We start from the raw sequence: 17,225 nt of genomic DNA on the forward strand, positions 1-17,225 counted from the left end.
CTTGAGGAAAATTAATTTAATTTATTACCAATGAAATAAGAGTAGGATAATAAGAAATAAAACCAGAACATAAAACACCTTCCCCCCACCATTCCCTTCTTACTGGGCTCAACTTTGCTCTCTAATTCTCTACCTCCTCCCCTCCAGAGGCGCAGGGGATGAGGCTTGTGGTCAGTTCATCACACGTTGTCTCTGCTGCTCCTTCCTCCTCAGAGGAGGACTTCTCACAATCTCCCTCAGCTCCAGCATAGAGTCCTTCCCATGGGAAACAGTCCTCCGTGAACTGCTCCAACCTGAGTCCTTGCCATAGGTTGCAGATCTTCATGGCCTGCTCCAGCTTGGCTCCCTTCCATGGGGTGCAGTCCTTCAGGAACAGACTGCTCCAGCATGGGTCCCTTCCATGGGGTCACAAGTCCTGCAGCAAACCTGCTCCAGCGTGTGCTCCCCTCCGTGGAACCACAGGTCCTGCCAGGAGCCTCCTCCTCCAGTGTGGGCTTCCCACAAGGTCTCAGATTACTTTGGGCATCCTCCTGCTGCAGTGTGTGGTTCTCCATGGGATGCATGGGGACAGCATGCCTCACCATGGTCTTCAACATGGGCTGCAGGGGAATTTCTGCTCTGGTGCCTGGAGCACCACCTCACCTTCTGCAGTGACCTTGGAGTCTGCGAGGCTGTTGCCCTCATAGTCTCTCTCGCTCCTCTCTTCAGCTTTAGTTGCTGTTATGCAGTAGCTTCTTCCCCCTTCTTAAAGCTGCTGCCATCGCTGATAGTGCCTTGGCCAGCAACAGGTCCATCTTGGAGATGGCTGGCATTGGCTCTGTTGGACATAGAGGAAGCTTCTGGCAGCTTCTCACAGAAGCCACTCCTGTAGCCTACCACCACCAAAACCTTGCCATGCAAACCAATACAGTTTCATAATAGCAGTTTTGGAGTCCTCTAAGTTTGAGAAATTAAATAATAATCAGACTTTACCTGTTCTAATATAAAATCAGACATAGCAAGTTTAGAAATTGCAAATACTTTTTCAACTGTAGCTTAAATTCACAGTGCAAGAGGAAGGCTATACAGGGGGATGTATTCTATGAATTTAAGTAGTTGTATCAAATAGCCTCTTTAAGGAAATAAATCTCTCCACTGCTTCAAGCCTGGTTGCAATGTTCACATTTCAGTCTTGCTGTAATCTACCTCAATCCTTGGATAGTGTGTACAGGATGGCAGTCTGTCAGCTTTTATGTTACTAGTTTCTCAGTTTCCTTTCATCTTTTTGAAGGTAGTTCTTCTACCTCTTGTAGCAGAACTGCCCCTGCCTTGTAATGTACTAATACAAGTAGGTGCATTTCAACTGGGAGTTCACTAGCAACTTTGCGATTTGAATCACGATGGTGGTTCACTTTTATTTCTTTCTGGATAACAACTGCTTTAGCTAATGCTCTAGTTGTTTTAAATTCTATCTTGGGCTGCATCCAAAGGAGCATGGTCAAGGGAGGCGACTCTTCACTCTGGTGAGACTACATCTGGAGTACTGCTTCCAGCTGTGGAGTCCTCAGTGCAGGAAAGGCATGGACCTGTTGGCGATGGTCCAGAGTAGGACCACAAAAAATGATCAGAGGACTGGAGCACCTCCCCTGTGAGGAAAGGCTGAGAGGGTTGGGGTTATCCATCCTGGAGAAAAGACTCAAGGGGGGACCTTACTGCAGCCTTTCAGTTCTTAAAAGGGGCCTACAAGAAAGATATGGAGAGACTTTTCAGCAGGGCTTGTTGGCGATAGGATGAGGGTTTTAAACTAAAAGAGGGGAGATTCAGACTGAACTTGAGGAAGAAATGTCATACAACGAGGGTAGTAAAATACTGGTGCAGGTTGCCCAGATACTCAAGGCCAGGCTGGATGTGATTCTGAGCAACCTGATCTAGTTGAAGATGTCCCTGTTCATTGCAGGGGGTTTGGATCAGATGACCTTCGAAGGTTCCTTCCAACCCAAACTATTCTATGATTCTATGAAATCCACAACAACTAGATGTTAAAATTTTTAAGCTGCCAAGCTATCAGCTATCCTGATTGTCGTAGTTTTATTTCATGCTGTATGAGAGGAAACTGGATCTTTTGATCATTGGAGAGATTTTTGAGTACAAATATTGAAAAGCAGATAAAAATCACAACACCCTATTTTCCCTACCACCATCCAGTTTCACTAGAATTTCAATAGAACTTAAATTTTGTGTTTAGGTAAAACAAATGGTACATGAATGAATCTGAGTAAGCGTTGCTCCCAGCATGGTTTTTTTCTTGTATACAGCTGAACTCTTCATTAGTATCCATTCACTGATGCAGTCAGTGGTGGAGACAAGCATACGATCTTGTGAAAAAGATAATATTCTGGTTCTTTGTTGCTTTTGCCTGGCTCTTTTCAAGTTGATTTTTTACTGCTTTTAGATGATCACTAAATTGAATTTTTGGGTTTGTTGCTGTGGGGGTTTTCTCTGCTGGAAAGCTGTTCATGCATTTTGCAAATTGACTTGGTCAACTTAATATATCTTCCATATGTGCTTGCAGTAATTTTATGTAACAAACTGAAGTTTCCTTTCCTGAAGGTGCTTTAGGTGGCTCAGCATGAGGGCATCTGTAGAAACAGCACAAGTTGATTGCTGTGGTGCTGTACTTTCTGCAGTGGATTTGCACTGAACACAAAGTTCATTTAAGGGCTCTCAATTTAATGTTCCGAGTGCTCCCTAGAACTGCCCTTGGTACACAGCACTGCTGCTGCTTCTGCGGTGCTGCATTCCAGAAGACTCAAAGCTTCCATCCTCTGTTTCAAGGAAGCTCTTTTAACTGAGAGGAATTGTTGGGATTTTTTTGTTTGTTTGTTTGTTTGTATTTATTTTTTCTTCTTTATCTGGAATCTGAATAGTTTTTTATTGAATATCAGCATGTTATAATGGTCATAAGGTCTTAATGCAGTCTGAGCCACTTTGGAGATCAGTCATCTTGACTTGGGTTTCACTTAATTGCTTTATTCACTTGTGTAAATTTAACAGATTTGGTTTTTTTTTCTAACTAGAAAGTATAGCAAAACTCACCCTTTATTTAACATGGTTAACATGCTTTACATAACTCTGATAATAGATATTGTAACACTTCACAGATTTTATTTTTTTCATTAAAATAAGCACATTCAGATATGTTCAGTACTACTTTTACTTGCTGTTATCTCTGAAATCTGTAAAATTGGAGCTAATATCTTGTAATATACTTTCACGCACTGAAACAGTAGCAGTATGTTCAAATTCAGATGAAACGTACGGAGAGATGTTTCTATAGTCTTCAATTTCTTTGGGTTTTTTGAAAGAAGCTGCTTGGAGTTTTATGAAGTTAAGAGAGTCTGTGATAAAAGAAGAAAAAAAGCAAACCCAAACAAAACAAAAAAAACCCTAGTGCACCTCCTGGCCCTTCCCTGAATCCATTCTGCACCATTTGCCCTCCTTGTGGTTTAATCACTTGCAATGACTTTAGTGAAAGACAAACCAATAATGAAAACCCTGTGAGTTGTTTCTTTAAATATGTTTCCTGCACATGTGCTTGCATACTAATGTGGATTTATTCTTGAAATGACCTTTGAGTATTATGACAGTTAGTAATTGAGTGGCTTCTTGCTGTTCTTTATTGAAAGCCTTTGGATGGCGTTCCTTGCAAGGTTAACTTTGTAAAAGATAGGTCAGTAGTGTTTAAAGAAAATGCCTCTGCTTGGAAAACACATCACAAATAAATGATAAATATTTTTTAGGTAATTAGAATGTAATTCTGGTCATTAATTATGTTTTGTTATTAATTTAGTATTAAACTTCGGGGGGCTCCCCCCTCATATTTTTATGCTTGTTCTGTATATTTACTATGCTCTTTTAAAGGAAAAAAGAGATTTCTTGGGTTTTTTTCTCTTCAGATAGTAAACCAGTAATCTTTATTTAATGGCATGTTTAAAGATTACAAGGAAGAGTAGTCGTTGCGTTATTTTGATCAGCATTAGAATTTACTTTCTGCATGTATTTGCTATTTATAAATACTTTATATTCACCTGAACTTTTCTGTTCTCTTATGAGGAAGCTCCCAGCCAAAGCCAGGACAGAGAGGAACATCTGACTTTTATAATGTGAACGGGAGTTATTTTTAAAACAATGAAAGCAAAACTGGGTTGGTAGGAGGCAGAACGTTAGGAGACAGGCTTTTTAAGTCACCGGTATGCTTTCTGTGCGCAGGTATGAAAGATTCAGTAGTTGAACCAGTTAGAAATGCATCAAAGGACTTTCTTCCTAAGCAGCCAAGTTCTTTTACGGCTGCTGTTTTGTCTGCTGACAGCATGGTGGTGCGGGATTGCTGATGCACAGTTAGCGGCTCCTGCTGTTTTTGAGAGGAACCTAGCAGTGTGCTTTTTGACAGTAGGTTGCCACGGATTGGAGAGACCAAAGAGCATGATGGAAGAACTTGAGAGGCCCTTTCCACAGATACCCTGCTGAGCTCAAACTTTAGAGCAGTCCTTCAGTTGACTGGCTGCTCAGTGCCTCTAATGTGTTCCCTTGAAGATAATGTATTGTACTTTTCTTGGACAGGAACTCCCTTTGCTCAGGACTTTGAATGTGATTTTTTTGTGAGTGGTGTGTGGTAAAGGAGGAAGACTTTCATTCTTAACCCTTTTTTTTTTTCTTTTTTTTTATTCTTCTTTCTCTGAGCATGAATCTTCAAACACAAATGTGGGAATTGAGTCACAAAGTGAGTCCTAATGTGTAACTCTTTGAAAATAGTAGCTTTTCTTGGTAATTATTAGAGATGAAAAAGCTATCCTTCTAATACTATTTTATAGCCTGGGGATTTGAAGTTCATGGCAGATTGTCAAAGATAATATAGAACTAAATAGTAAGCAACGTGACAAATGAATACAGGATATTGCTGAAGACTGGTGTTCCAAGGAGAGAGAAGGAAAGCTTAAAATGAAAGAACCACCTTCTAAGGAGACTGCTACAAATACTGTGTCAGATAAAGACATACTAGCTTCTTCCACAGGAGGTACTCTGTAATAAAATAAGACCTTCTCCTGTCTGGGGAAAAAAAAAAAAACAAACAACCTTGCCCCCCCTTCCCCCTTGCCTAACCGTATCTTGGTATGCAGAAATGTGCTTTTATTTCAGCTATAGATGTTGGCATTTCTGTTTGATGGAAGCAAATGTGTGTCAGGCTCCTTGTGTCAGATGAAACTGCAAAGGGATTTAACAGGTTGTTGTTGAGAGTGTTATCCTCTGAACACTGGGGTTTTTAATTCGGAGCTGCTACAGGTATGGCAAGGACCGCCCAGCATGCATAAGGACCAGCATAAACTGTGGAAGAAGCTGTCACACCCACAATAGACATATTTAAGGTTCTTACTGGAGAGGAAGACTAAAATGGAAGCAAAAATTGTCTTTCCTGTCCTCCTGTTATGACTCATGGGAGCTGCTTTTGTGCTCAGTGCTTTGATAATCTGTCTGCTTATTTGTCAGTGTGGTCTTAGAAGCATCCTGCTAAGCACCCACTCTTTTTGAGTTGGCCACAGCTGTTAAAGAAGCTCATGAATCCTGCATTATAACTCTGAGAAGTGAATTTAGTTCATATATTCAGGATGAGCTGAATTTATTTTTCAATCTGTACTTGCATACAAAAGGAAGAGCACTCACTGAACAAGATAAACTGAACCAAATCATTATTGCCACCCTGCTCTTCAAGCTCAGTTTTCCTTTCAGAATTTAACCAAATGGGTATCTTTAATAGCTGAGAGCTGATTCAACCCTTTCCTAGTTGTGTGCTTGCTGCTGGATGGAAACTTTGTTCAGGTTCTTCCCCTGCACCCTTGGCCCTGCTGCCATGGTGGCATGCTGCCTTTTAGGCCAGTTATGTGATGATGACTTCTCTTGATGTATAACTCGTTCAGATGAGTTTTAAGATTTCAATATATCACCAGCTATTAAAAAAAAGTTAATGTCAAAACAACTCCACTGAACTCCACTGAGTCAAGTCAGCTTCCAGTGATGGTATTAGCGATGTCAATAAAAGCTTGCTGGAGTTGAATTTTAAAGCATGCAAACAACCTTGGTGTTTTGCTTTTACATAATTTGTTGGGCAGTTTTCTAATTTTTGTATTTACTTTCACTGTCCTCTTCATTCCTTTTTTTTTTTTTAATGAGCAGAAGGGGATTGATTGAAGTTTAGGGTGTGCAAAATGGCTTGCTGTATTGCAGTTCTCATTGCTTTTTATCTCTTCTTCAGCTTTTTCATTTTTCAACTTCTACATTGTAGGTTTCTTCATATCATGAGATCTTTTTGGCTCTTTCTCCAGAACCTTGCCCAGTTAGAAGGTCTACTGTCCTTCCATATTATGGAAAAAACAGCAAGTGGTAGCTTTTTTCCAAATGCAGGGGTGAGACTGGAAAATTCACTAGAAATATGCTGGTTTGGTTTCATGGTGGTTTTGGTTTTGTTTTTTTGTGGTTTTTTTGGTTTGGTTTGGTTTTTGTGTTTGTTTTTTTTTTTTTCCCCTCTCCATTCTTAAAGTCAGAATATTCCTACTAGCTTTCTCCTTACAGCTGCTCAAATACTGAATTTGTTCTTCCTAATCTGTAATTCCTCATAATACTCCTGGAGCTTTCTTCTGGGTCAATGAATCCAGAAAAAAACTTCTCTAACTGTTTTCCAACTATTATCACCACTATTTTTAGTAGTAATACATCATGACTAATAGAGGTAGTTCATGGTTTCACATATGTGCCTTTTACAACAGAAGGCATACAAGGGTTTGGATTAACGTATAACCAGCAAAGACAGATACTTACATGACATAAGCTCTTTACACCTATTTACTGACCTGCTATTTTGTTAGTGATCAGATGACTTTGAAGTCAGTTAGAAGTTTGTAACTGACTTCAGCAGGGTGCAAATAGCATTTTTTCTGCCTTAATATGTGAAATATTAACTATATACTCAATGTCCAATACACTGACATACAAACCTGTGTATTTCTAGCACAGTTTTATTTCTCCAAATTTTGTGAAGACAAATGTTACCTCAAGTTTATGATTATCGCTAAACGTTTCTACTAAAATCTAATTATGTAAAAAGTGCTTGCCCCTCATCCAGCTATTGATGATTATGAAACAATGAAGAGCATTTTTATTTAGGATTGAGGCCTTGGAGTACGTGATTAAGTTGAATGCTTTTGAATGATGTTCTAGAATTCTTAATGGCTGTGAAGGAAAAAGGAATTGGGGAAGAGGTAGGCTTTTTCCCCGTTGTTTTAATTTAAATGCAAATGATCAGGTACCACAATGCTGTATTAGGCTGTCTGTTCCTTCCCAGTACATTTATACAGTTTTTAGTTTTTAGATATAAGGCTTACATGCTATTGCAAAACAACTATATTTGTATTAAAATCTGACACTGCTATAGCTCCGGATTAAGTACAATTATTTTGTTCTTGTTCATTTCATGATGTTTTATTTTGCTGAATTTGCTCTGTTTTGTAGACTGCCATGGTAACACTGAGACCATCTCAAAGGTCTGTTGGTTTAATTCTTAAGTTGTGCTGTGAACCTGGCTGCCTCAGGGGTGTTAGGAGAATGAGAGCTATTTCCCTACTGAGAGGTGAAGAATGGCCTTATTTCCTTTTCTGCAAGTGTTATCATTGTAGCTGGCAGGCAGCTTATTAAAACAGTTCTATACGGTACTCAGTACAAAGAATGAAATTGTGGTTGCTATTAATAAGGTTTTCCTTTCTATTTCCAGCCTGAAAGAATCCAACCTATCTTCACTAAATTACAGAATGTTGTAATTCTTGCTATCAATAATTTCCTTGATATTTTTCTTTTTGTTAAAAGTTTAGTCTTTATTTTTATTTTATTATTACAATTACTCTGCTATTCACTCTGAGTCATTCATTGAGATTGAGTTCATGTTACCAGATTTCCTGTAAAAATCAGTGATTTTAAAAACAGTCTTAACAAAGCCAGTGCCTTTTGAAAAGCAGAAAAGCACACAAAGTTCAGTGGGTGCTGCCACTGAACAAGTATTTTTAGCAGTTTCTTCTCAAACTTTCATGAGCTTTTGGAGGCAAAGATCTCAAACAAGCATGTATGATTTTGTGTAGTGGTTAGATGGATTTAGCTAGTCTTGAGTTCACTAATGTTGCAGAAGAGAACTAGTTTGAATTACTGCCCTGCTTGAAGAGATACGGCAAGAGAGCTGGGCAAAAATTGTTTGGGTAATGTGTCCATACTGCTGCTACACAACACTTTTCATCTTCTCATAAGCTCTCCTCATTTCAAGATCAGGTTCTTATAGAGTGCTCTGAGCAGAGTTGTGCACAGAGATGATGCTGAAGTCAGCACAGAAGAGGTGCTCAGGTGCAGTTTTCTCTTAGAGTCCCCTTGTATGTGCATCTATATTACCTTTGCTGTCAGTCATGATGCACTTAAGGGAGAATTCAAGAAGCTGGTTTGTGTGTTTCTTTGGGCCAGTTGAAGTGTATGACTCATGGTGAATTGACAGGCTTTTACTTTTAAGGAGTTACATGTGGATGCTGCTCTATGTGACATGTGTCCAGGAGCAACCGTGTAACAAATGGATCAGCTTTCTGTGACTCTTACTTTTAATGAACTAAAGGGGAAAACTGCGTGATTGGTGGGAAGAGGAAGGTGTGTAGTACCAAATTTCAGGAAATAAGCTTAGCTGCTTGCATATCTAACCTTTATTCCAGTGGAAAAATACGATGCATACTGAATACACTTTCAGAAGTCTTTGTTTTTTTTTTGTTTTTGTTTTGTTGTTTAGTGGATCACAAGCTGCAGGTCTGTATAGCTTTAAGTAGTTTCAGAAATTTAGAAATACTAAATGAGGGACAGAGGAAACTGCATCTAAATGTCTTGAGCTTTTGATACATTATCTCATAAGCTTCTTCACTGTTTTGTCACAGATCCAAAAAGTATTGTGTACACTGTAAAGCAGAAAGACAATGTATGGTAATAACATTAGCTGATAAGTGATGAATGTTATCACAAACTAATTTCTAGAAAGACTTGATGAATAATAGAGAATTTGGTGATGTTATTGAATAGTGCTAATAGAAAACAGATGTTTTCTAACTGTTCCTTTCTTTCTGGGAAGTTTTTTTTTCTGTTCTGAACGTGGCTGACTTGTTTTCTTGTGTCTTGCTTATGTTACAGCATTAATGGTTCTTTCATGATCTGTTTAGCAGCATTTCTGTCACTCAGCTGCAGCATAGAACAGCCAGCTGCACCATGCGCCTGGCACTAGCCTGTTTCCATAGAGAGCTGAAGCAGCCCCATGCAGGCTCTGTTCTCCTGTTGGTGGGTGTATCTGAGCAGATGCGCCTGCTTTTCCAGGAGCTCATGCTTTCAGTTTGTTACTGTAACCAGAAAGCCTGGACAAACAGCGCAAAGGCTTTTGGGAGAAGGAGATGCCAAATGAGAAAGGAAAGGGTATTTTCTAAAATTCACAAGTGAAAAAAAAGAAAAAAAAGATTAATTGAAACAGTAAATTAAACAGCTGATATAATCCATTATGGAGTGGGTAGCTTTTTTGAAAACAACTTTAACCCCTCCTCCCCCCCCCCCAAAAAAAAAAAACCAACACTAACCACCATCCCTTTAATGCAGAAGTCACCGCTTTATTTTCAGCGTTTGCTTGCTAGATACTGTGGATGATTAACTCTGAAGTTGCTGACACACACACGTGAACACCCCAAATGTTCTCCCTGTGTCTTACTGAGGCTAGTGTGATTGTGATTTTCTTCTACCCTTGAGTTGTCGGGTTTGTTTTTTTTTTTATGTTTGACTTAGTCAAAGCAGAGCTTTTGGCCAGCACCCATAGCTTCTAGTGAAATCCTGTCTGTGTGAGCGGAACCTGATATTATCAGGTCACATTCACCCATTACACATAATTAAATGGATTCATTTCTACCCTACCATCTTGTTCCTCATGAGTTGTCCTGTTATTGGAGCACTGAACTGTGGAAATTACCTATTTCCAATTTATGGTGAAGTTATTTTAGCTCTTTCCCATTTTTGACTGCGAGATGTATGCCTTTAGCGTTAAAAATGCAGTCTGAGTTAGCAAAACCAGACTTCAGTGTATTTCGTTTATCAGACTTCTAAGATTATAGCAGAGATGTGGTGAACCTGAAACAGACAGACACAAAAACCTTTGTTCTTTAATCTGTGTATAGTTGCTTGATTTACAAATTACTTCAGTTATTGAGAAACAGAAAAAAACCTATGAAAACGTTTTTTGCTATTCATTACATTTCTACCAAATAAGCTGATATGGAAATAATTTTCTACATCTGATTGCTAGTCAGTCTAATAAGGGTTTTTTTTGTTTGTTTGTTTGTTTTTTTCACAATCACAGAAAATAGCAGTAGACGAATATTTTCTATCACTTAGTGTTCTTTCTACCTTATCCTTTTTTTTTCATTACGGTGGGCAAATAATAAATCAAGTAAACACAATTTTTTTTTACCTAGCTGTCAACATACTTATGTTCTCAGTTTGGTGTAATTATGGGTGTATTTTTGCTCACTGAGATAGTTCCTATCAACATTTTTGCTTGTTTCTGTCCTGTAGAAAGTAAGTTAGCTATTAGCATAATAGACACCCGAAGTATGGGATTACAAGACCAGCTGTTCTGTCAGATATATGTTCTCAATAGGTTCTGTCCATTGTACTGCTGCTAAGCGTTCTTCATCATAAAATGTAGAAGTAAATTAATAGTCTGTTAAAATTGTTAGACAATATTGGTGTGAAATAAACCGAAGTACTAATTACATTCTTTTTTCTTCTTTCCCCAGGAAGACATCGACAGCCTAGAAATTAAGAAAGGGTTCTGAGAAGTCTGGTGGATCAAGGTGGAATTTTTTTCCCAACAGCCTTTTCAAAATCGCCTCTTGCAAAACCTTTGGGCGTTCCCCGTTGTGCCATGTTTTGTGGCTTCCACTGTAGGAGGAGTTTGTCTTGATGAAGATTCCTAACATTGGTAATGTGATGAATAAATTTGAGATCCTTGGGGTTGTAGGTGAAGGTAAGTAGTATCTTACTAAAAAATTAATTAGGATTTTATATAGGCTTGACTTAGTTTTCCTGACGGTAATCAGTTTTCATGTGCAAAATACTGCTGTGTTCAGATTTTAAGACACATCGGTTTATTCCATATAGTTTCTTCTAATTCCATTCTTAGATGGAAGGAGAAGTTTGGAAGATAAAAGAAAAGGAAGAGAAATGGGACTGTGTTGTGTTGTGTGGTTTTTGTTGTTTTTTTTCTTTTTTTTGTTTGTTTAAGTTTACTATATTAATTTCTTTTTAATGATACAAGGGACATGCAGGTTATCAAGCTGCTCTTCGAGTATGTTTAAAGGAAGTATTTTCAGCATTTTGAAATTTACTTTGAAGCAATTTTTATGAAATTGTTTCAGTGCACATAACTTCAGTACAGTATCGATGCAAGTTCTGGATAATTAATACTGGAACAGCATTATTTCTATAACCAGAAGGTGACTGAAGACTCATCTTGCCACTTCTTTATTTTCTGCTTTGACATGGTTTATCTCTTTTCTTCTTTGTTTCAGGTGCCTATGGCGTTGTACTTAAATGCAGACACAAGGTAAGTAAATTGCTTTAAGTTAAATGCTGGTATTTTTTGACAATGACTTGTGATGAGAACTGAGATAGTATTACGTATAAGATTTCTTAAAGAAAAAAAAGTTGTTTTGCAATGCCGTTTATGCTCAAGCAGTCTCAATTAGAATGTCGAATTAGTTGCTAAATACTGCTGTATAACCACTACCTATCTTGGGGCAGGGGAACGGAATGCGATCCATATGGAATTTCTGCAGCTGTTGGACAATGAAAGTGCGTTACAAAAGCACTGACTTCCATGCTTATTGATTTTAATTTGGAAGAAGTAGTAAAAAGCAAAAACTGTTTCAGACAAAAATGACATCTGGCAACTTGTCTATACTATTTTAACTACTGTGTAAGTTGGATAAACCTGAACTTGCTGCTCATCAGCAAGGAACTGACATGAACTACTTTGCTGTCTTTGGAGCAGCAATATAGTCATATAACAAAATAACTTCTCTTTCTGTGAAGCCAAACTTTTGAGAATCATAGAATTATTCATGTGTAGTGATCCAGGAACAGTTTGGGGTTTTTTTTGTTTGGTTTTGTTTCATTTTTTATGTAGCTCACACCTTTTACTAGGAAAACGTTATCGCACTGGAGCAAGCCTACCTTCCTGCAGTGGCTTTTAGCATGTACACAGAAGGGCTTCCGCAGAGGACGTATGTATTTGGAGTGACTTATGCTATTATATTGACTTCAAGTTAAAGAAGGGGGAAAAAAAAGAGAGTTTGGAAAGATCCTATCTCAAGTTGAAGCCTTCTCAGGCTTCAGGGAGACTAACACTCAGTAGAATGGCTTTGGTATTTTTGGATAGTTACAGAATTATGATTCAGGGTGAATAGTTTGAAAGCACCTTGGTAGTAACAATACAGTTTATATTAGGCAGCTCTCTTTATGAAGACTTCAGAAATTTCTAGGATTTCCTGCATTGCTCAGTGAAATTTCATGTCTGCATGTCTTTAGTCACGTCCTCATCTGAAAGAATTTAGAACTCTACGAGCATAGTGTAATGCCAGGGTAGCCTGTTGTCAGTTCCTGTAAGAATATTTTACAGTACACCAGATGACTAGAAAGGAAAGCTTTCCTTTAGCACAGGGAGGTGTTTCTTCCTACAGCCTATGCAAGAATCTGAACTTTTAGGTAGTCACACCACTTTTTTTCCTCGGCTTGAAAATTAATTGAACCAACTGTATTGAAGTTCTAAAACAAAGTTGTAATTGTTAAAGCCACTAGCAAGTGGATTTAATAAAATCTAGGGTTTCCAGTATTTGGAGATCTGAAGAAAAGGCAAGGTATGTTGCTATTTTAAACTTACAGATTTATGATTCTCACTCACTTAAAACAAGCTGCACCCAATGTCTAGGCCAGATGACTTTAGGGGCTATCTGGTTTGCAAAAAAAAAAACAACCCAACCAGAACTATCTAGAAGTTAAACTTTGGCATGTATCTTTTTTCCCTATCCTTCACCCGCTATTTGTCATCTTAACTTTTCCCTTGTATGCCTTGGAAAATATGTTGAGAGGGACCTGTCCCCAGTTCTTTTGCAAGATGCTGCATAGATTCAGAGCAGGCATGTCCTGCTTGTTTCCTATCTAGGCGAGGTTTTTTAAACATTTAATAATTGCCACAAGAATTTAGTTTATGTTTAATTGTAGGCATCATAATAAATAGAATTATTTCCTAGTTCCTACATTTTTGATGCGTTTTATTCATTTTTACTTTGCTTGTTCCTTCTAAACATGGAGGAAAAGTGTCTGTAAAGTTGGAGGAACAGTATAAATTGGAGCTTGAAGATGTGGAAAGGTGCTGCCTGTTTTTTACAGATTTTTGCTACCTTAAGACAGAAAAGATCTAAATTATAGACAGAAATTTTAAGGCTATGATATTAATCATTGACTGGAATGGACATGGTAGAAGTTGTAACGTTGTAAAGAAACACCTTTCTAATGGGGAAGGAAAGGGAAAAAGAAAAGGGGAGAAGATTCTAATTCCTGTGAGATCAAAGATGTTCTAAACTAAAGGGGTGGAGTTCAGGCAAGGCTTAAAAACAGTCACTAAATGGCACAAAATGGGAATTTCTCCCAAACCGTAATAATAAAAAAAAATAAATTGTTCATTAAGAAAACTTACTTGCATTCTAAGGAGGAAAAAAACCTATTGCAGGATGGTATATGTGATTTTCCTCTTTGATCAAGAAAGGTTTGTTTTTTTTTTAATATAACTTCCCTACTTTTGTCAGAAAACAAAGATTTAATTAACTTTCATGAAGTTTTAGCAGAATTACCTTGAAATGCAAGGGTATGTGGCTTGGTTTGGCTTTGGTTGTTGTGGTTTGGTTGGGTTTTTTTTTACTGTTTGGCTGCTGATGGCCATACTTTTTTTAGTATGGATGAAGAAAGTAGGAAATTCTTCCACATGATTTACCTGCAGGTAGCACTAATGAACATTGAGTACATTACATAGGAAGTCTATTTGGCACCACGTAAGAAGTCCAGAAGCAGCATAAAAATGAGAATGCTGCAGTATTTTTAATGTATGTATGATATATACCACACCATCCTTGGTCATGTTCCCTCAGCATGTGCTAATTTTCATTATGTACCAATAGCAATTATGTCTAAGAATTTAAATATAGAAGTATTTATATTCATATTTATAAACAGTGGGAACATGCCAGGATCAAATTCTCAGCTCTTGTAAGTCAATTTATCTCCATTTTATTGGTGAGAGAGTAAATTTTGTGTGAAATGTGGAGCTCACCCATAATTGCAACAATTGCAATGTATAATCCCTAGTGTTTCAATAAATATATATCTTTATGCCCCAGTGAGTTTCATAGTCATGTGTATATGGATTTAAATTGGAGAGAATGGCATAAGGAACAAATACCTTGTCATTATTATGTGCTTTTATTTTGCTAAGGGAACGTTATCAGAAAAGCTGAAGTAGCTCCTCTAAATGACTGTGTTTACATTATTATACAGCATGTTTTAATGTTTTTATTGCAAATCCTTTATTGCCAATTGTGGTTCGAGCATAAAGATTACTTTATCTGGTTTATCCGGTTGTTTGGGGGTTTATTTGGTGATTTTGTTTGTTGGTTTGGGATTTTTTTTTTTTCTGATGTGAATTCAATACAAATAATATTGATACAGCAGAACTGATTTCTGAAAAGCTTTTTTCTCCCCTTCTTTTAATGAGAGGACTTTTCGTAAGGAAATATACTGGAGTGCATTGTGATAATACTAGAAATACATTTTTATATTCCCAAACTATTAAAACAGGTTTTCTTGGCTTATTTACTGGATCTTGGCTGTTTACTGAAAATAAAAACCACTTGAACAGTTCAGCAGTGTCAGACATCATGGCTGAGGAAAAGAATTTTTGCTTATGTTTAAGACTTGTCAAATATTTGCCTTTAAATAAAACCACTATCCCCTTTACTTTGCAACTTGGGCTTGCAGCTTCATGCAGTTATCCTTTGCTAATAGAGACTTAGGCGCAAGTATTAGGATGCTGGCACTGGATACAAAGCCAATAGGACAACGTTGTGACTGAAAATCAATAAAATTATAGAAAGATGCTGTAGGAAAGCCATAGGTGTCCAAAGACAGGCACACTAAAGAAAGAAGCCTAGAGGCAAAACTTAAGCTGAAAGTTCCTGTAAATGTTTCAGTATACTTTGACACAATATACAGGCAGAACATTTGGTATACTTTGACACTGTGTATTTCCTTATTCAAGCTATTACAGGATTTTCCTACAAGAAAAGGCAAGGCCTTACATTACCTGTGATGTAATAGTGGTTGTTGAGTGGGAGCAGCCTGCTGGCTGCTCTGTTGCAAGAGCTGGCAGGGTTTATCCTGCAGACAAGGGGTTTGTGCAGCGCAGGCCTGTGCCTCCTTGGGGGAGCTCTGTGTGGATCACTAACTCCTTGATGCACAATGGTCTCTCTGATCAGGGTGACTAAACATTGTCACTGCCTCTTAGTTTGTCAGCTACCTTCACATTCCTATCAGTTCATTGGTCAGTTTTGTCAAGAAATTGCCTTCTGCATTTTCCAGAATATGTTCTGTCTCCACCAGGCTGTATTGTCGTTGCAGCAGATGTTGAAGTGCTCCAAGTCCTCTGTAAAAGCTGGACTTAATTTTTTATCTTTATTATCTATTTATCTATTTTGCTGTCTTGATCAGGTGCTTTGAAGCAGGTACTTGCTCTAATGCCACCTGGGTTGTTCTGTCTTCTAACCTTCATGCAAAACCTAGACTTCTTTCTTACTTATTTCTAAGAAAAAGTCCATGCCTGCAAGCTTCCTTTCCCTTTGCAAGAATCTCCTTGCCTTCTTAGCTTGTCCTTCTCAAAATATCTTCAGTCTGTTCATGGCAGTGCTGTGGTCATGCAAGCACATTTTCTGTGATCCTATTGAGGGATTTCATCATCTAGGAGGACAGGTAGTTCAAATAATGCACATTTCTCTAACTGTGCGCTGACACCTAGTTCCTCTTGTTTGTTTCTCATTACACTTGCGTTTTGTGTACAGCCATCTGGGACCTGGTTGTGTTGCTTTCAAAGAGGGAATGGGAGCTTCATACTCATAGAAAATTTGTGGTCTGCCTGGTGTTATAAAAACGTAGTTCCAAATTTGCCTGGGAAATGGAGAAGTGATTCTAACAACTCATGTATCTGCTGATGTTATTAAGCTTGTCTTACTGCTCTTACTGGGTCCCTAGAGACCCTTCTTTTAGTGTTGTTGCTTAACTCTTAAATGTTAAATGTTTAACCCTTCTTATGTTTATGAGTTTCTCTTACATGTCAAAATTAAAAGGTAAGTGTAATTGTTTGTGAAAGTAGTGTTTATCTTCAGTATGCTGTGCTTTCAGATGTTCTTGCTTTAGATCTGGCTTTCCAGGTTTCTTAACTCTCCAGCTTGTCTTAAGCCAAGTGCTTGGACTGAAGAATAAATTCTTCATTTCATTTTATCTTCAACTTCTTCCTGAAAGGGATACAGCTCTTTTGTTTTTTGGTTTTTGATTTTTTTTCCCCTTATACTTTGGATTTGATTGATTTGACAGTAGTTCCTGTTTGGATGACTGAGAAATGAAATGATGAGTAGAAGTAAAATCTGAGTTTCCAAAATGAGCACATATTGCTGCCTGCATTTTTTCCACTCAGTGTTAATATCTTTTGTATGGTAAATGTAGTATGAGCTGATTTCAGATTTTGACTTTGGCTGCTCAGCTTAGAGAATAAACTAGCACTGCCTGATGCTTAAACCCCAGAATACTAGCTGTGCTGATTCAGAAGTTTCTGGTTCTTGGTGTTTGTATTTCACTAAACACTTTGTAATAATGCAAGGAAAGTTATTTCTGTCTGCTTTTGACAAGTAGATAGCTACTTGGTACAGTACTGCTGTTGAACATTTTAATGACTAATCTGAAGGTAAATATGAAAGTACAGCTGTTAAAAGTTGTGGAAAACAGGCTGCAGTGGTAAGCAATAGAAGATGATGATGCTGAGC

The 17,225-nt window shown here is 37.9% G+C and overlaps 1 protein-coding gene across 2 annotated transcripts in view; it reads left to right on the forward strand.

The window, feature by feature from the left end:
- The window catches only part of CDKL5 (cyclin dependent kinase like 5), a 132,159-nt gene that overhangs the window by 43,391 nt on the left and 71,543 nt on the right, over positions 1-17,225 (forward strand). For both annotated transcript variants that reach the window (XM_061453201.1, XM_061453202.1), the window contains exons 2-3: positions 10,878-11,107; positions 11,652-11,686. In XM_061453201.1, the coding sequence (XP_061309185.1) occupies positions 11,044-11,107; positions 11,652-11,686 (99 nt within the window). In that variant the 5' untranslated portion in view covers positions 10,878-11,043. The remainder of the gene's footprint in view (positions 1-10,877; positions 11,108-11,651; positions 11,687-17,225) is intronic.

The sequence above is a fragment of the Pezoporus flaviventris genome, unplaced genomic scaffold, assembly GCF_033815535.1.
Source record: "Pezoporus flaviventris isolate CSIRO_AGI_PZ_B2104156 unplaced genomic scaffold, CSIRO_AGI_Pfla_v1 ptg000015l, whole genome shotgun sequence".
In the NCBI taxonomy this organism is placed as follows: domain Eukaryota; kingdom Metazoa; phylum Chordata; class Aves; order Psittaciformes; family Psittacidae; genus Pezoporus; species Pezoporus flaviventris.